This window comes from Ursus maritimus, unplaced genomic scaffold (assembly GCF_017311325.1).
Source record: "Ursus maritimus isolate PB19 unplaced genomic scaffold, ASM1731132v1 scaffold_7, whole genome shotgun sequence".
In the NCBI taxonomy this organism is placed as follows: domain Eukaryota; kingdom Metazoa; phylum Chordata; class Mammalia; order Carnivora; family Ursidae; genus Ursus; species Ursus maritimus.
In genome coordinates this window covers 5,989,133-6,008,922 of record NW_024426885.1, presented here as the reverse complement: position 1 = coordinate 6,008,922, position 19,790 = coordinate 5,989,133, and the positions used below count along the sequence as shown (strand labels likewise).

The window sequence follows — 19,790 nt, the reverse complement described above, 5'->3', positions numbered from 1 at the left end:
GGCATCCTGCTATTCAAAGTCAATGCTAGGTCCCGCCATGTTCACACAGAGCGAGACTTCCACCAAGCAAACTGGAGGCCTATGCTCAGGACGTTGGAAGACAGTCACCCCTGGCCCAGAGGCACTAGGGTGCAGGGCTACATGGCCTCGAATGATATGAAAATGAAAATGACCAGTCACCCAATGTCAACATGAACACTTTTCCCCAGGTCAGGGGCCACTGTTTCTGAAAGTTGACCTTTTTGGAAATAAGTCTTCATTATCAGGTGATGGTTGCTCCAACTGTGGCAAAGTCACCCGTTCTTTGTCCCCCAACCTGCCCCACCCCAAGCTTAATGGCCCGTGCATCTCCATTTGTATTTTTTTTACCCCCAAGGCTTGGCTCAGGGGGTGCAGATAGGTTTACTCATAGGGTCACTTCCAGGTGATGCAGGAGCTTCCAGAATGATTCGTAGGCTGCATGTGGGCTTAGGAGGAGAGAAGGCAGCCATTGGCTATGGAATGGCCTTGCGCATGGAAAGGGAAGTTAAGTCCTCTTTGCAGTACTCCTGGGGAGTCTCTCTGTGTTCACTGTCCCTGTTAGTGGGGTCCTCTGGCAAGTGGTGTTTGAGACTCCAGGCTCCATCTTCCCAGCAGGAGAGGTCAGGTTAGCCCGCAGACCGGATGGCTTCCCCACTTAGTGGGGCTTCATTAGAGCCTTCTCAGGATCATCTCCCCTCCCCAGGCACATCCCACCCACACAGACCTTCAGTCTGTAACATTGCTATCTGTTTCCCAGTGGTAATAAGTACTTCATACTTGACCTTTTAATGGGTGTGTAAGGTTTCTTCAGATGGGTATATGAGTTTTTGTAACCATCTCTCTGTTGTTGGACGTTTGGCTTATTCACATTTTCCCCTTTTTTTCCTTAAATATTTTATTTATTTATTTGAGAGATAGAGAGAGAGTGTGCGCAAGCCAGGGTGGGGCAGAGAGAGAGAGAGAGAGAATCTCACGCAGACTCCCCACTGAGCATAGAGCCCAACATGGGGCTCAATCTCACAACCCTGAGATCATGACCTGAGCTGAAACGGAGTTAGACGGTTAACCAACTGAGCCACGAGGCACCCCTCACATATTTTTCCTCTTAAAAAGAATACTGTAATTTAATTTCTTACATAATGCACTTTCAAAACTTGAGAAGTTTCTAGAATGCTAGCAGTAGGATTGTTAGTTCAAAAGAAATGTACATTTTACAGCTTAGATATGCATTTCTAAGTTGATTTCAAAAGAGTTGTATCAATATATTGTCCAGACAGCAATTTTTAAAATTACTTTAAAAATTTGAGAGGTAAACAGTTGTGATTTATGTCTTAACATTAATTGTTTTTATCTAATTACAAAGGTAGAAAATTTGGAAAATATAAAAGAAAGAAGATAAAAATAAAGTGTGAAGATCACTATTTCCAGGTAGAAGGAGATGATTTCTGCAACTTAATATCAAATAGTTCAGAAAAATAATATATCCAGTTTTACATAACATGTGTAGTATGACACACATATATGTACATGTATATGGCTGTATATATGTATGTCATACATGTGTTGTGTCATACATGTACGTTGTCATGCATGTCATGTATATACATGCATGTATATAACATGTGTATGTTATGTCATACATATCACACATTACATATACACACATATACACAGATATAGATTATATAATGTACTTACATATATATATTACATATATATTATTTTATAGAGAGAGTCACAATATGTATTGTGTGTGTGTGCATCTGGTCAAAGAGGGAAAGAACAGTAAAGCAAATGTGGTCAAATGTTCACACAGTTGGTGAGCCTGGGGGAAGGTCTGTGAAGCTATGTGAGCGTGCTTTGCACTACTCTTGGAACTTACCTATAAATGTGATACTATTTAAAAATAAAACATCCATTGATTTGGGATATATATACGCTTTCTGGATTTTTTTCCCTATGCATAAAAACCCTGTTTTCTGCCAGTTTGAGGGTTCATAGCATTTTGCTCTGTTAGCGGCAGCTGCAGAGCATTACACTCTGCCGTAAATATGCTGCCCTGACCTTGGTACGTCCTCTTACGGAGGTAAGCAATTGCCTTCCTGTGGAACCTTTAAGTTGCTTCCAATTTGCCACTATTAGAAACAATACTTCAGTGAGTGTCCCAGGGCACAAATCCTTCATCATGTCTTCGGTAAATTCCTTCCCTGGGAAGGGTTGTTAATGCAAACTGCCAAATGCCGCGGGCGGGCTCCGCTACCTGGCTCTGCCCCTCACCGCGCAGGAGGACCGCTCTCTCAGGGTCCAGAAACAGAACCCTGCTCAACGCCGCTCGGCAGGGGTGGGGGGGGCGGTAAGCAGGCTCTACCGCAGGCTGGTGGCGGGTTTCAGGGGCTCCAGCTGCAGCAAGCACAGCCTGGCATTTCGGACCTGGAGTGTCTCCTTTGGGCAGCATTTCCCCTGCCCCATCCACCTCTCCACAGGCTGGGAGCTTCTTTGCAAAGCTCTGTGTTCTCCCCCCTCCTTCACTCCCACTCCAGGGAGCCTCTGATTCCCTGTGGCGTCCGCTCTGGCTCCCGCTTCAGGCCCTTGCAGTTGACCAGCTCGCCGTGGTTCGTGCAGGTGGGATAGCGTGTGTGTTGGGCGTGGGGTGCACAGAGCACAGGTGTCTTATAACAGAGCAGGACCAGAGAGGCAACGGCCTGCACCCCGAACTCACACGGTTCCCTGTGCATTGTACTACAGTTGTCGTTCACTCTTAAAAAACAAACAAACAAACCAAAAAACAGAAAATTTGTAGTTTGAAACATTTCATTATTCTAATTGCATTTCTTTGGATGCTAGTGCTGTTTAGCATTTGTGCAAGATCGTTGACCATTTCTCTTTCTTCTGTGAAAGGCTCGTGCATGTCCTTCCACCATATTTGTGCTGAGCGTTGTGTTTCCTTCATTGATCTGTGTGAGGCCTTTATAAAGGACACCACCCTTTGTCATATAGTTCAATATCTGTTACTCAACTTTTTACAGCATTTACAGTGCCTTTTGACATTCGGCAACTTCTCATCTTTGTATAATCCAATCTAAGTGGGTTTGTTTTGTTTTTTACCACAGCTCACCATGTACAGGTATGCTTTTCCTTTGCTTTCGCTAGAAAGGTCTGCCTTCTGCGTGCTCAGGCACTGGGGCTCTGAGCCACATCCCCTCTCGCTCCGCCCATGTGGCACCTACCACAGCACCCCACGTAGGCGTTCGATCCATACGTGGTTGCTGTTGACTCGAGTGAAGAAAACTCTTTACGGTCTAATGGCTCTGAACCTTATTTGCAAGGCTGCAAGTGAGAATTCAGGAAGCAATGTCCTAAATGGCACCCTAGTGCCTCTCAGAGGATCTGGCTAATGGAATTCAAACCATATGTGGGGCTCTTTCCCAGGACAATATGCTCAGAAGGCAGCGGAGATGAGCTGCCTTTCTGGAGCCTGGGAGTCCTGTAACAGGACCAAACGAAGGCTGAAGTCAACATCTTCCTTCTCTTCCTTCTGAGATGTGGGGTGTGAGGTGTACCTTCTAGCGTTAAGGATTTCTGAAAATTCATAGAGCTGGTAATAATACAGGGCTCATCTGCAAAGAGCAACACAAATGCCCTGTTTTAAAGCGGAAAGTGGTGTCCACAAGCCCGAGGCAATGAGTTCACGGTTACCACAAATCTTTTCACGATGTCTTTAAGCACATACATGGCGACAACAACAAAGTCATTGTGCTGGGCCTCCTTATGGCTCCAGGACTTTGGATCTCATTTTAGAAAGTGCCCACAGAAACCAAAACCAAAACCAAAACCATCACCATGTAGGACATTTCTAAAGACACACTCCTCCCATGGTGGTCCTGTGCCTTTTCAACTTTGGGGGTGGGGGCAATCTCTTGTTTGAAATCTTGCACGTTTTTTGACAGAATTATTGATTCTGTGTCGCCTCCTTGACTACAAGATCATGAACTTTCTTGGTCAGTACAAATCAACCTCCGTAGAATTGTCTCTTTCACCCACATCCAGAGAAAGGGAACTTGGGTTTTCTAAATAAAGTGTTTGGAGAAAACCAATGTGTGTACTGCACAGATTATGTCGTTAATAATGCATTTTTAGAGGAAGTTAATATTTTATGGGCTATTAATAATATATGTGTTTGGGGAAATGCATATATTCCATAGAAGGAAGGGAAAGTTCTAAACCCGGAATTTCACATCTCTGTAGCACAGTGCAGTTGTGACCCATATTTGACGAAAACTTGCCATTATTTTGTATCGAGAATAAAGTTTCTTCGTTGGTGTAACCTGGAAGGCTCAGAATTCAGGACTTTGTTTCTGCTTCCGGCTGAGATCGCTGCTGACAGCAGCCCCGCCCCTCCTTACGCATCATGCACTTCAGCCAGACTCTGAGCTCCGCCAAGGCCAAAACGTGGGCTTCGCAGCATCAAGCTGGGGCTTGTGAAAGGCACTTACTATGTGTCTACGTAAGACGTCTTCTCACCTCAGAATATGATTTCAACTTAACGGCAATTTTTGTTCAGACTTGGAAAGGGTCTGTCTCTCCCATTACCTTTGAGTTTGAAGAGACGAGTTACGCAACATTCACTTTCCCAGATGGAGCGAGACACAGAAGGCAGACAAGTGAGGAGCAGCTGGTGTGGCCCAGATGTAATGAAAACCTGGCTGGTGACATTGAAATGAGAACATCTTGACACCCAGGGGTGCCAGGCTCCCTGCCAGTTGCTCAGGAGGAGAAGCAGGGCATAACCCCTTCCCCCTGGGGGCTGTCAGTCTAGCTGAACCATCACAGGACTCCTTAATCATTACTCTCCTGTCATGATGAACCTACTTAATTCCTCCTTATTCTGCAGCCCTGACATCTCGCTGCTAAGGATGCAAGGATCCAAGGAAATATTTTCTAATTTTATTTCCCTGAAGCTTTGAGGTATCCTATTCCATATGTTAAGTCTGATGGAGTTCAGAACACGCAGTCCCAAAATATGGCATCTTACCATCTTTTAAACACATGTGAAGCTGAAGGAATTTGAGAAATTCAGGTGCAGGGAGACTCCCTGACCTCCCCTCTCCCCTCTCCCTGAAACAGTTGTAAGACCTCATGTGAGAGGTGCTTCCCTGTGCTCGGGGGAAGGGGCCTCCTTATCTCAGGAGCTGAGGGACACCAAGAGGACTCTGGGTGAGCAGGCCTTGCTAAGTTTCCTGCCCTTTGCTCGCACCCTTGGTCCTACCATGTTTTCCCATGACTGTCCACTCCTCACCCGACCTAGTATAAAAATACGTTAACCATTTCTTCAAGTGTTCATTTCTCTTTCTCTTTTTAAAGATTTTATTTATTGATTTGTCAGAGAGAGAGAGAGGGAGAGAGCACACAAGCAGAGGGAACCACAAGCAGAGAGAGAAGCAGGCTCCCCGCTGAGCAGGGAGCCCAGGACGGTACTTGATCCCAGGACCCCGAGATCATGGCCTGAGCCAAAGGTAGATGCTTCACCGACTGAGCCACCCAGGCACCCCGTCAAGTGTTCATTTCTTCACGACGGCTCCCGTGTCACAGAAAATTTACATGCAACAGGTGAGCCTGCCTGTCTCCTGTGAATCTATTTTTGTTGATTTTCAGGCCCAGCCAGGGACCCTAAGAGGGTCGAGGACCAGTTTTTCCTCCAGGGGGCACGAGTCTCTTCTGTGTCAGTAAAACGACCTAAAATGTTAGTGAAATCTGAACGCGTGTCTTCATTCTTCCGCACACTCACACCTGTGCAGCATAGGAGCTTGGGGTTCTGGAGGGCGACAGGCATGGCTCCCACCTCAGTCCCAACCACCCAACACAGAATAACCTGGGCAGGTAACACCCATCCCCACTGGGACTACCCTCCCTCGTGCCGAACAGAGCCGACTCCGCGGGTCCTGGCGCACTGGCGCACTCCTCTCAATTCAGAGACCAGCTCTGGGGGTGGGGGGCAGCAATTTTTTAAAATATTTTTTTTTATTATTTATTTGAGAGAGAGAGAAAGAGAGAGCGAGTGAGCAGAGCAGTGGGGGAGGGAGAGGCAGAGGGAGAAGCGGACTCCCCACTGAGCAGGGAGCCCGATGCGGGGCTCGATCCCAGGACCCTGAGATCATGACCTCATGCAAAGGCAGACGCTCAACCGACTGAGCCACCCGGGCGCCCTGGGGCGGGGGGTGGGGGGTGCAGGGAAGCAGCAATTTAACCAGCACTCGGGGACGCTCCTCTTTTTCCTCGAGCCCCTGCCCTGCAGGAGGACCAGATGGGTGATAGGGTCTATGGTCCCCTGCTTCTCAAAGTACAACCTTCTCACTGTGCTGAGTGGGATTCTAGTACTTTAAAGGAAGCTTTTTTTTGCGCACATCAAGTCCCCTAAACATGCCAATTTCTTCATCTGATGCTCAGTCGATCTGTTTCAGAGCGGGAGGAAACACTGACAGGTTGCAGACCTTTACTGAGAGATGTTCATCTGTCTCAAAATGGTACCAAAGCGGTTTTCAAGAGTGATTCTGAAATCATACTATTCTAATCTTATCTTAGAAGCTCTAACACCCCCCTCTCATGCTCACACACCACAGTTTCAGCTCCTATTAAAAGGAAGTCAGTCCGAAGCATACCGACCTTCTATCCGCTAGCACTATTCTGAGGGTAATGAATGTGAGGTGGACGTGACTTGCAAACGTGTAGACTTTTTGACTCGGACACAAACAAAAGGGAGTCTCTCAGAAAATGAAAGAGGCCACTGAACAACTCTGAGCCCTAAAGCTCACTCTCCTGACATCTTTCATGAAACAATGGTCTTGAAGCCAAGTTTTGTCGGGGAACAGAAAGTAACTTTCTAAATTCCTTGAGTTTCATGGACATATCAAGCACTCTGCCTAAGGGACTAGATCCTGGGGATTATATGCCAGGGACAGAGAGAATCCAGGATATGACCCAGAGGAGAAACCCACTTCCTCTAGGTGGGACAGAGGAAGGGCTTTAATTTGCTTCTTCAGCATGTTTCCAGGCCTTTCCACAAGGCATGCAGGAAGGCAGCAGGAAGTGCCTGATACACTGTGTCTGAGAATGCGAAAGTGGAACCCCGTCAGCACGGAGAACCAGCAGGCTCAAGTCAGAGGGCACATGGGTGTAGACTGGAGTAGCAGGTGCAATAGGGTGGGCAAGGACCGGTGTGGGCTGCAAGGATGGCAAGGGTCCTGTCTTAAGCTACTTGGGCTGCCACAAGTACCACAGACTGGGAGACTTACACAACAGAAAGGTCTCACGGTCCAGAGGCCAGGAAGTCCAAGATTGAGGTGTGAGCAATCTACGTTTCATTCTGAGATCTCTGCTCTTGGCTTGTAGGCAGCGACCCCCTTTGTTGTGTGCTCACGTGACCTCTTTATGCATTCTGAGGGTCAGAATGCAAGCTTTCCAGCGTCTCGTCTCAGAAGGACGCTAGTCCTGCTGGATCAGAGCCGTATCCTCATGACCTCGCTTCGCGTTAATTACATCCTTAGAGGCCAAACACAGCCATACAGGGGGTTAGGGCTTCAACATGTGAATTTGGGGGGAACACAAACATCTAGTCCACAACGGGACCCTTGCTCTCCGAGGACCCTGGAAGCAGGTGTGAGACTGTGTCTTACTCCTCCCTGATCTTGTCTCATGTCCACAGATGACACAAGATGCACATATCAATAAACTCCTGTTCGTCTCTTATCAATTTGTCTTCTGTTACAAGCCTCAGCTCAGAGCCTAGGACGGGGAGAGGAAAAGTTTCTCCTCCCCTATAAGCGTGTGGCATGTGCTTAGCACTCAAGAGAAAAACAACGTCTTAATCTATTATTTTTAGAGACATTTGAACTGGGCCCCAGGTTCAGCAGGTTTCTGTCCAGGTTTCTCTTCTGTTCTGTTCCTAACCCATCGATCAGAAACCACTTCCTGCGTTCTAGGGGCTGGGAAGTGGGGGAATCTCACTCAATTGCCAACTGAGAATTAGGGTCAAAACACCCCAATCTGGGGAAAAAAAAAAGCCTTCATCATATTTCCCCAATCTAAGCCAATTTCACGTCTAGAAATAACCAATGTCCGCACATCCTAGTTCTACCCATGCGACAGTACTCGCTATCCAATGGAAAGATGCCGGCATCACCTTGCTAATAAAACGTCCCAGGCTACCGAAGTCCCAGAAAACTAACCTGAATCATTTTGTCATTTTGATTTAACAAACGTTTCAGCCGAGCAAGCAAGACTTGGAATTATAATTTTGTCAGCATATAATAATTAAATCTGCCTAGCCAGCCTTCGCTGTATACTTTTCAACAAAAACCAGCACAAAGAATTCTGTACGTGCGCTCAATAGATTTCAGTGTTAAGGACGTAACTGGCAACACATCACCGTTCAGCGGATCGTCATCACAAATTCCTCTGGTACCCGTGTCATAACATCAGTCACAAGCAACCACAGTGGATACAGCACATAACTGTGGGTTCACTTCCTTACAGATCGGCAGCAGTGAAAAGATTTATAATTTCCCTGTCCCTGACATCAGTGGGCAAGCAAGCAGGCAGCCTCGTTGGCTTTGACGGAAGGATATTACGCGTCGCATGTACCTGACACGGGTGGCGGTTGTAATATCTTCTCCCTGATGTCAGTTCCAGCTGTTGTCCTACTTCAGGCAGGTCAGCAAGGGAAAGACACCGAACAAAGGAAGCATGCTCTGCACGTCGTTGACAGGATGCTTTTCCTATGGCTCACTCTTTCGGTGCTGCTTCGTAAAAAAGATCGAAGAAAATTCATGATTGTTTTTCTCAGCTGCAGTTTAGACCATCAACTGCATTCTCGTCTTCTGTAGGCTGGGATAAGAATAAACCAGCACTTCTGGAGCTCCTAGAGGCAAGTAAGGCCTCTCCCCTCCCTCCCCCACTTTGAGGTCCTGAAGGGGCTAAGATCTGAGAGAGAGGCCACCACTTGAAGGCCCGGTTTGGCTACAGCCTGGTGGGTTCCAGCAGCAACCAGCAAGTGGACATGAGAAGCTTCCTAGACAAGTGAGAAAAAATGGACGTTTTTCAATGCCTCCTCCCCGACTCACACCCCAGACAACTACCTCAGACAGTCTCTTGGGCCTCAGGATCAGAACTGTGCCTGAGGCAGCTGACGGACTTGAAAAAAAAGTCTCCCTCGAATCTCAGGGAGACTTGCCAAAGTTGTTGCTAGGTTCCATGTGGAGAAAACATTTGCATGAGGGAGCCCGCCACTCCCGACTGCAAAGAGAAAGGGGGCCCCCCGTGGAATCCCACGGAGTTTTCTGACGGCCGGCTCTCCCAATGAGTGAGGGAGATGTCCTGGCAGCTTGGGACCGACAGAGAAGGAGAAAATCTGGAGAGATGGCCAGAGCGTGCCGGTCCCTGATGTGGGTCAGTTCAGCTCAGGGCCAGCCCCTGCCCCAAGGCTGCCATCCAGCCCGACACTCGCGGGCACCTCTCAAGTAGCCGTGAGAGGGCACCTAACGTACAAGCATCTGCTGATAGACTCGCCTTAATCACTTCACAGATCATTTCCTTTGCTTTCAACGTGCATGCCGACACTCTCCCACAAAACCACCGCGAGTCATTTCTGAACCTCGTTCTTCCTCCCTTAACCCAAAAGGCCCGGGGCCCCACTGTCGGATAGCCACCCGCTGGCCCATCGTATCGTCTCGTCCTTCTGCATCTGGCCTGCCCCCTACTCAGACCGTTGGTCATCTGAGACGGTCAGAGACCAGGTCCGTAGCCTGCAACTTGTACACCGAGTGTTGAAATGGGACAACTTCCTAAGTAATAGCATTTTCAACTAACCTTCAGCAACTGGGGTTTCAGAAATAGTTTTTTCAAAGAGCCTCGTTTCATGTGAGCAAGCATTTGCTGACTCACTCAGGGAGCACACAGCTTCCAGGAAGTTTGGTTGGCAATGCATGCTGGCTAAAGAAACCAAGGCAATTGTTTTTCCATTATTCCATTACCAGCTGGCAGAGAGGATAAATACCAAAATAGGAATTTCTCCTTCGACATGAAGTCATGGAGACCACAGTGAGACAGGCTGGTCCGTCCTGTTCCCGGGTGCCCATCTCAAATTATTTCAAATGTTGCTGGGTTCGAGCTCCTGAGCTGTCAGCTGCGAATCTTCAACTCCTGCTACCTGCTTGTGTCGCTGAAGAATCGTTCCGATGCCAGCACCCGAACACGCTCACGTGTAAAGAAATCAGCTCCCGAACGAATCTGATTATTGAAGTTACAAAGGTAGATTCTACTTAGAATTTCAATATCATTAAAGTCTTTCCTACAGTCTGATTTGAAGAAGAGAATCGAGCAACTGAACCATCAGTTTCTGAGAGAAATACAAGGGATGGCTGTCGTGTTTCAAGCCTTGACTTCCATAGTGATCATAACACTATTGTATTTCTGTTATAACCTTACTAAAACACAAAGGAAATGCTGGGCATCCAAATTTGCTCATCAGCATTACAAAACAAACAATAATAGGGGAAGAAATGCAGTTTAGCAGAAACCAGAACTTTCCTTTGCAGCCCTGTCCCGAGCTGGCCGCCCAGAGCACAGACCGGCTCAAGCCTGACATCACAAACTCCTACCCGAGTTCCACCTCGGGGGCCTTAGTTACGAAACATCCTCAGAAATACATCATTCAAGGGCATTCGATCCCAAGTCGACTTTTACTTATTGTTTAGATTTTAAGACGTGGCATCCGCCTTGCAAGGGGGGCTAAACTTTTCATGCGCAACTTTTGGAAGTTGGCTGCATGCAGGAATTCTGAGGTATTTAGTTGCTAGGTGACATAAACCCCCTACTTAGAAAGTGTCACAGAACAGTCTAGAAGTGGTTGGGCCCTGAATGTAAATTATTGGTTAGGAAAAGCTCTGAAACTGTCTGAAGATAGTAAAGAAAAATAAGAAAAGGTGTGGCAGGATCTTTACCTGAGAAAGATGGGCCTGAACTAATATCATAGATTTGGCTTAAACAATTTAAGACAGCGTGAAAAATCTGAATAGAAATTCAGTGTGCCATCGCGGAAGTTCAAGAGAGCTGGAATTAACCTTAAGGATAAGCATAAACCACGCCGTTGAGATTGTTTCTAAGAAGAAAAGCTTGGAGCAAAAGTTTGCAAAGCATCCTGTTTGTAGGACTGACCTTTGCTGTGGCCACACTCACGAAGTCAATGGTCTTTTTGGCGCCTCTTCTCAGTGCCGAGCTGAGGGATGATGGGAACGGACAACTCACGGCCCCTGGGCCCAAAGTTTCCCAATGACACTCCAGCCTCCACTTCTGCGTCTGTGTGACAGGAAACACTCTGGTGTGCTTGCTTCGGGCCAGGCACCCTTTGGAGTACCCAATTCACACTGATGATTCCATTCCCATGACAGCCTGTGGGGAGGTGCTGAAGCTGTCTCCGTTTCATAGGTGAGGGGACGGAGGCAAGGCTAAGCAGCTGGCTGGGCCAGTGCTGGGTGGTGTGATCTCGCCCTTGCAAAGCTGCCCTTCTTGCCTCCTCCGTTGAAATGATCCAGGTCCCCTAAATGTGATCCCTCTGCTTGTGGGCTCAAGGCTAAGCTTTGTTGGTCAAGGAGAGAGAGACCCTGCGGGGCAGACGGGTGCTGCTTCCTAGGTCTGGACGGTCTGCTCAGGGGGCTCCCGTGAGTCAGGTGGCAGTGGCGGTGGCTTCCCCGGTGCCCCCTCAGGTGGTACTGAAGCAGAGTAACATGCCCCCCACCCCGCACATCCTAGAGAGCTGGCTTCCAGCAAATTCCAGAGGGTGAGTTTTCAACAAGATCCATCAGCAGGGCACCACAGGAACACCTGTCCCCCGCTGAGCCACAACGGGTCCCTCTCCATCCTGTCTGGACCTCAGCTCGGGGCAGGAAGGGACGCTCCTTACGGACAGTGCTGCTCGGTGCTGTTCCCACGGCATGCTTTCGAGTTCCCTCTACTCGTCACTAAGCAATCCCTTGTTCCTGCACTCCTGTTAGGGTAAATAATTATATACATTACACTTCCCTGGCCAAGTTACTGTGCGGTTTCTCTCTCCTGATTGGATCCAGACCGATACCCTTGCCTAAGGGCCCAGACGGGGAGCAATGCAGCCAAGACCTGAATCTGGAGTCTGCTCCGGACCATGCTGTCACCATCTCTGGCTGGCAGGGTCTGACACCATGTGCCCAAAGCGCACAGCACCGATTCATCCTGGAGGGCAGGGCAGCGGGGAAGGTGTCAGGGGAGAACCCACAGGCTGAGTTTTTAACCAGTTTTCTGGTAGATACATAAATGAAAGTCATTCCAGAAAAGGGACGGCCTATGAAGCGCTGAGAGGAGTGACAGACTCAGGATGGGGATGGAGGTGTCAGCAGGGCTCCTGCTTAATCCCTCAAAACTCCTTCACATTCTGGGGCAATTTCTAGTGAGATGGGAGGCCTTCAGGATCCTAAACCTTGCTCTTTCATTTCCCTGCTTCTCTGGGGACAGCCTTGCTCTCTGGGGCATCGAGGAGCACGGGGCTCCTGACCTGGGTGTCGTGGTGGTGAGAAGGTGGCAGAGGAGGGGTCAGAGGCCGCCGCGGGGCCATGACGGCATTCTCACCAAGCATCACCCACAACGGCCGCTCAGTTCATAACACGGCATACAGAGCAGAGCGATACTTGCATTTTTGTAATAATTTCATTTATTTCCATTTTTGATAAAAACTAGTTAGTTCTTAACTCCCCAAACACACACTGATAAACAATGAACAGCATCAGCGTTGGAAGAGCAAATGGCAGAGCGGGAGCCACCAGGTCATTTCTAGCAGCACAGCTTTGGTTTTGGGAGGAGGGGGCTTGGCGGAAAACACTGAAGTTATCTATAATTTTTTTCCCACCAATTCTGCTCTCATAGCTTTTGTGAAAATTGACTCTTTGTCTAAATGAGAAGAAGCACTCAGAGTGGGATGGGGTCGTGAGGACGGCTCTGCCCACCCCGCTCGCAGACACCAGACTGCGCACTCCCTCGTCCCCGCTTCCTTCCAAGGTCGGCTTCCAGCACGGCGTGGCCCACGCATCCAGAGAGTATTTAAACATACTGGGTGCTGACCCAAAGTCTGGATTGTTGGCAAAAGTTGGGATTTATACTTAAAAAGTGATAGATGTGGGTCCCAAAACTTTGAACAAAAATAACCCCCTGGGATCTAGGCCCATGTGAATGTATAAGGCCCTTTTCTGCCTCAATGGCAATGGTGGGGGGGGGGGCATCAGAAGCAAAAGGTAAATTCCAAAGCAGAAAACTGAGGGGACTGTAGCTGGTGGTTTACATCGCGTTGGTCACCCCTCCACGGTCTGCGGGCCTGTTTTCTCAAGGGTTACTGTTTCTCTGTGGTTTGGGCAAGGAATTCAGGAAGCTATGTATTATGGAAAAAAAAAAAAAGCAAAGGAAGTGTTTCATATCATGAAGATAATGCTAAGTTTAATGGTGGAACCAGCGTTTGAAGTCATCCCAGGTCCGGGGAGCGGGTCAGCAGCGCAGCCTACGGTTACACCGCGTTCCTTTGAAGGAGCTGGTCCAGTAATTGCTAGGGAAGCAGGAGACAAAGACGTCAAGGCCAGGTTCACCATCTGCGGGCCACACACACGTCACACCAGGTGGCGGCCAGGCCATTACCTTTTTGAAGACTTCAGCACGGAGTCTGTTACTCTGTAAGATCACTCTTTTCTTTTGTTCTTCTTTTTTCTTTTTCACTTCCGGCAAGTTATCATAGATTCTGAAACAGATTCAGAAAACACGCGGAACGGTAGCGAGCCAGCGTGTGCCTGGGGTGGCTCTGCGTCCTGTCTTGTCAGCAGGCTCTTCCATTTCAAAGACAAGACGAGCTGCAGACGGGCCATCCCGGATCCCCGAGACGCCGGGACCCAGGGCTACCCTGACAGTCTCCAGAACGGGCCGCCGAGGCCGGGACGGCGCCAACAGGCAGAGTCCCCTCCCGGGCAAAGCTCAGAGGGCAGGCCCTTCTCTGCCCCTCCATTCTCAGACATAATCAATGACTTGATTGCATCAAGTGGGAAATTCCAAACCTACTGGTTTGCCACTCTGTGCAACCTTACCCCACATACCTTTCTGCTACACATTTTCTTAAACCTTCCTATGACTTAGAAAAGGAGCAGCAAATAAATGGAGGAACTAGCAGGAACTATACTAGAATTCCACACACGTCAGTGTGCGTTTACCTCTTAATGTGTGCCTTCCCAATTAAACTGCTTCCAGATACATCTCAGGCATTATGTTCTTGTCCTGGTGTAAACTTAGGAGTTTCCAAGTTACAAGCAGGACCCAAGAGACCTTCTTCTGGACGCTTCTTTCCTACCTCTTACTAGAAACTGTTTGTGTCCGGATGCCAAATGATATTTCTGCGAGAATCCGCAGACACAGCGGAAGGACGGTAGCCTGAGCTTTGAGGTTGCGATATACATGCCATGTGGGTACACACCTTTTCTCATTTTCTCTCACATCTGAAAGCCAGATAAAATTTGCTTAATAGGTTCTACCTTTAAAATAATAACTAACAAAGTATAAAAATATTAATGAGGACAATATTATCAGGTGACATTATCTTGGTTATTGAGCACGAGGCTAGTCCCCTGGCATAAATGTTCTCAATCCGCACAAGAGTTGAAAGAGGCCTGTACCGTCCTCTGCAGCATGACTGAGGAACGCGAGCCCCAGTGAGCTCAGGAGACTCTCGTAAAGTCCCTCAACTGCCTAGTGATGGGCTGGGATTCGAACCTTGGACTCTCACTCTGTGTAACACTGCCCCCCAACCACGTAGTATAAAGTGTCTGGGAAATGCTTATTCCATTGATATGGCTTGAACGAATCAATGAACACACAGTTGCCATATCCAGGAACTATTCGAGAAAGGACCAGGGACAGGACTGGAAGGAATCAGTAGGAAAGCTGAACGTCCCACAGCTCCACAGTGGAAACCCCTCAGATGCACAGAGACCGTCTTCCTGATACCGACCATCTGAATCATGTGGACAGTTGAAGATAAAAATTCCTAGGTCTCCCTCCTGCAGCTTCTGATGCCGTATTTTGTTAAAAGGGCTTCCTAAATAAATGATGGTCTATCCATGCGATGCACCACTCAGCAGACAGATGAAACCAATGAGGAAAATCATCTATATCTGTATCTTTTGACACAGAAACACCTCACAGACATATTATAAAATGAAGAAAACTACAGAAAAATAATACGTAGACTATGATCCCCTTTTCAAAAATTAGATAACTGTTGATGTCCAAATAAAAGTCTATTTTCAGGCAAAGAGAAAGGCCAGGAAGGATACAGAGAAGGCTGATAACTGCAGGTCTCTGGAGAAAGGACTGGGCCCAGGGAGGTGTGGTGGGAGGGAAGACAGTCAGCCATGAGGGACTTCAGCTTTATCTCTACTGTCTGAGTTTTTAAAATGAAAATGTGATTCAACAATACAACTAATAACAAAGAATACAGAAGAAAAGAAGCTCCGGTGTGATTGTGGGTGAGTGAGGTCTGAGAGCCGGGGGAGCCCACCCAGGAAGCAGAGTGAAAACCCAAGTACGGACTTCATCTGTAACCTAGCTCCTGCATCCCCCCCGAGCCTTTGTTTCCTCTTCCAGAAAGCCACAGGGCCATCCTGTCGACCCTGAACGCTGCTTTGAGATCTAGTATTTTAAGTCTCCATAAGAGCAGCTTTGGGTTTGGGGACAGGGAGGGGAAGATTCAGCTGAATTTTTTCACTAAACTGAAAAAGGAATACTTTGGGCAAGAGTTACACCGACTCTGCACGGCTCAAACAAGCCAGTCTGAAAACCCAGCGGCCCCTCAGAACCCCCAGTTAGAATGCCGTCAATCAGGTCGCTAATGGGATGCTCCCCTTCTCCTCACTTCCACTCTGATACAAAGAGGCTCCCTGCAGACGATCCAAGTTGGCCAATTATCATGGAAACGATGCTGAAAGCAGAGAGTTTGTGCCTGGACTGTGGAGAAACACCTTCTTCCGATGTCAGTGGTCTCTCTAAGCACACTATCAATGGGGTCTAATTATTGCAGTTCCTCCCAGTGCTAGATACTTTATTATAAACTAATGACATTTTCTTGCAAGAACTTCGCCAACATTGCTGAGTTATTACCCTCTGGTTGGGAGGCCAGGGCTCAGAAAGAATGGCCGCCTTTGTATGCACCAGGTGGGTGAGAATTAGTGAGGGTCCAGAATAGCAACCAGCCAAGCAGAACAGGGACAGCGTGGGGCAGCAGGGCCACCAAGCTGCCAGGGGTGGAGCGTCAGGAAGGCCAGCGTGTGGCCCTCTGTGGCTTTGCTGGCTCCCACACGCCACGGGCTTCCAAGTTTGGATTCTTCCCTGCAGGCTCTGCCACTGGCAAGGTCCTCAGGAGAAACCTCCTCTCTCCTCCTCATAATATCTCCTTCAAAGGTTCACAGTGACAAACAGCACCTGCCCACAGAGACGACGGGAGTGTGCAGAAGCATTTCCATTATGAGTCTGGGGATCTCTTAGAGACCAATTACCAGGTCGCTTCAGAATCCAAGACCCGCCACTTTCCTAAGGCTTTTCCAAGAACGGCATTAACATTCGGAGGTGCAGCGGGACAACTACACTTCTTTTAGCCAGCGTTTCAGATTCACGGCCAAGAAGACCTCAGACATTAAAGGTGGACCTGGAAATAGTGACCCCTCTGGACAGCGCCTGGATGCATCAGCCGCCCCTCCCCTACCTCCCCCCACATTTTTCGACTTCACACAATAAGCAAGTACCTTTTAGATCGCATGTGCATTTCCTTCTCTGAAATGTATCTTTCTTTGGGTTTGAACAAGTTATCTGGAATGAAATAGACAGAGGATTAATTTCAGAAGGTATGGCTATTGCACATTTCTAGAGAAATATTATAGTGCACTTAGTACCCACTTTTTTATCGATCCTGAGGCTAAGCCCCAACCTGCTACAGATACTGAAGGTTTTTTTTTTTTTTTTTTAGATTTTATTTATTTGAGAGAGAGACAGCACAGGCAGGGGGAGCAGCAGAGAGAGAAGGAGAAGCAGACTCCCCACTGAACAAGGAGCCGAATGTGGGGCTTGATCCCAGGACCCTGGGTTCATGACCTGAGCCGAAGGCAGACGCTTCACTGATTGGGGTGCAGACACCCCAGATACTGCAGGTCTTAGTAGACACTCATACACCGGAAACCCTTATGCTGAAGTGGGCAACCGATAGATTGGTCTTGATAATAAACACAGGCAAGAAGTACAAGGCTGGCATCTAACACACTTTGTGGACGGTGACGCTTCTATGTGCTTCAGGTAGCCACAGGCCCGGTGTGCAGAGGACAGGGCCAAGCGTCACTGAACTGTTCAGGGTCACGCTGGGTGTGGGGCCCTGGCTGTCAGGTGGAAAATCTCCACACTAGGCTCCTGGTGTCTCTGAGGACAAGGAAGTCTCCGAACTACCACCAGAGCGTTTGAGAGCAGGAGTTGACACGTACAACTGGGACCCTTCATCAGGACACTCAATCTCCACGTCCATTCTCACGGAGGACTAACTCTTTCCAAACCAGAAAATGCAACGGGCAGCAACACAGGAGTGATGTCTGTCTAGCGTCCCTCGAGGAAGTACGCTGTCGCTGAAAATCACAGTGAGTCTGGAATGTTTTCCAATGTGAGTGCATATTACTAATCACGGTGATGTTTACAGATGGCACACTTAGAATTAGTACGTATTTTTTAAAAATAGTGTATACCCTTTTGTAGTAACTCAAATTCCCACAAGGCTCTCAGCCCTATGGACTGGCCTAAGAGTCTGTCACACAAAAATGCTCCCGGGGTACATGTTGCATGGAGAACATCTGAGAAGCTGCCACACTTTCGGGAACACCTGGACAGTGACCAGTTCACCTCCTCCAGTGCGCATAGCAGACAGACAACTCGGCATCCTAGCTAAGTGTCACAGCATTGACATGGGCTCCCTGTCATCCCCGGCGAAGACCCTATGTGTTTCCATGAATCTCTCCACGTCGGCCTGTCCCCTCACTCGGCGCTCCAGCCGAGCCACATAAGACTTCTCGGGCTTACAAATTACACGAATATACACGAAGGTGGGGGTAGAGACAGGGATAAAACAAATGTTTCCCCTCTGGAGAAACAAAACACAGCTACCGATTTACAAACTGGAAACCACACAGTGGCTGAGCTTGGATTCTGTCTAGTTATTTAACGTAAGAGAAAGTGGGACCACTACTTAACTTCAAAGACAAGATTCAAAGGAGAAATAGGAGAGGGGACCAAAAAAAAAAAAAAAATCCATAGAATTTTCCCAGCTAAGGGAAAAAAAAGTCCTCTGTGTTTGGAAAGGCATGAGGAAAAGCAGCAGTCCACACCACCGTGAACATTTCCGAGATGCCCCCAGGGCCCACCCCTGGCTCTCACTCCCGCTAGGACCAGCCCAGAGGGGAGAGCCTCAGAGGCACCCTGATGACTTTCCCAAAGAAATGGGGTGCGCCCTGAAGACAGCCAGCTCTTGGGAAAGCAGGCAAGGACAAGGGACCTCTACGAAAACACCAGACCCAAGTCCGATTAGCACGCCTCAGGAGCTGCTCGAGAGGACGGGCGGCCCACCCAGGCGGACGGCGGGGCTGCAAGGGAATAAAAATGTTACAAACTCTATTTGCAACATTTTCAAAAATCTGATGTATGTGGTCTACTTTGGGAAATTAGATTTTTATTTTTAAGTTTGTTTCTTTAGAGCACCTGATACCACAAGGAAGCTTTGGTTTTATTTCCAGGAGGAAACAAAAGCATGCGAGCTCCTTGACACCCCCACGGTCTTGTGTTCTGAACTCCCCGTGGCCGGCTGTGCCTCAGCAGAAATTTAAATTCGGGGCGCAGCAGCCCATAGCAGGTGCCGAACAAGCAGGTCCGCGTCCAAGACGGCCAGCCCCCACCCCCCCCAGCTGGTGGGCTCCACCCACGCTCCGGGAAAGTGCTTGCTCCTTGGTTGCTGACTCAAGTTTTCCTAACAACACCTATCAGATGAGTAGTGTGACCTTTCTGGAGAGGAGGAAAGAGAGAAGCAGCAGTTCTACCCTCTCGGAGGAAGTTTTTGAAGTAAAGCAAGTGCCTTACTAATGGCTCCCAACCTCACCAGAGCAAACGGAACCCTATCTGGCACTTGGAGGAGGCAATGGGACAGGACAGGGGAGGGAACGGCGCGGCAGACCTGAGGGGTCTGCGTTATTATTTATCATAATCCTTCTAGCATTTATTGGCTGCTTCCCTACGTGATCTTCATACCAACCCTGCGCCATGCTCGTGAGTTTTTATATTTTAGGATTGGGGAAACCTGAGTTCAAAGGGCTCTTTCCTGTTCAGCCTCATGAAGTGAAGGAGTGAGTGGCAGAGCTGGGCTTCAGCCTCAGTTAGCTCAGCCCTGTCCACACATGCTCTAAACCTCAGAACACGGCCACCCACTCACACTGCAGAATCCATAGTTTGGGGGCCCTGCTTGACGAGCGCCAGTCCACTTCCCAGGAGACCAACCCCAAATTTATTTCTTTTATACTCCTTCCTCCTACATCCAATGAGCAACTCCTTTATCACCAGGGGAGGCTCAGAAGAAGAAAAAATAGGTAAGATTCTGCTACCGTGAACTTCATTTTGGGGGGGGGGGCAGGTCAGATAAT

The 19,790-nt window shown here is 48.4% G+C and overlaps 1 protein-coding gene across 2 annotated transcripts in view; it reads right to left on the bottom strand.

Moving 5' to 3' along the window:
* Window positions 1–12,872: 12,872 nt before the first annotated feature.
* The window catches only part of CUNH10orf90 (chromosome unknown C10orf90 homolog), a 205,372-nt gene continuing 198,454 nt past the window's right edge, over window positions 12,873–19,790 (bottom strand). For both annotated transcript variants that reach the window (XM_040624561.1, XM_040624562.1), the window contains 3 exons: window positions 16,872–16,935; window positions 13,726–13,825; window positions 12,873–13,636 (listed from right to left, as the gene is read on the bottom strand). In XM_040624561.1, coding sequence (XP_040480495.1) covers window positions 13,598–13,636; window positions 13,726–13,825; window positions 16,872–16,935 — 203 coding nt within the window. In that variant the 3' untranslated portion in view covers window positions 12,873–13,597. The remainder of the gene's footprint in view (window positions 13,637–13,725; window positions 13,826–16,871; window positions 16,936–19,790) is intronic.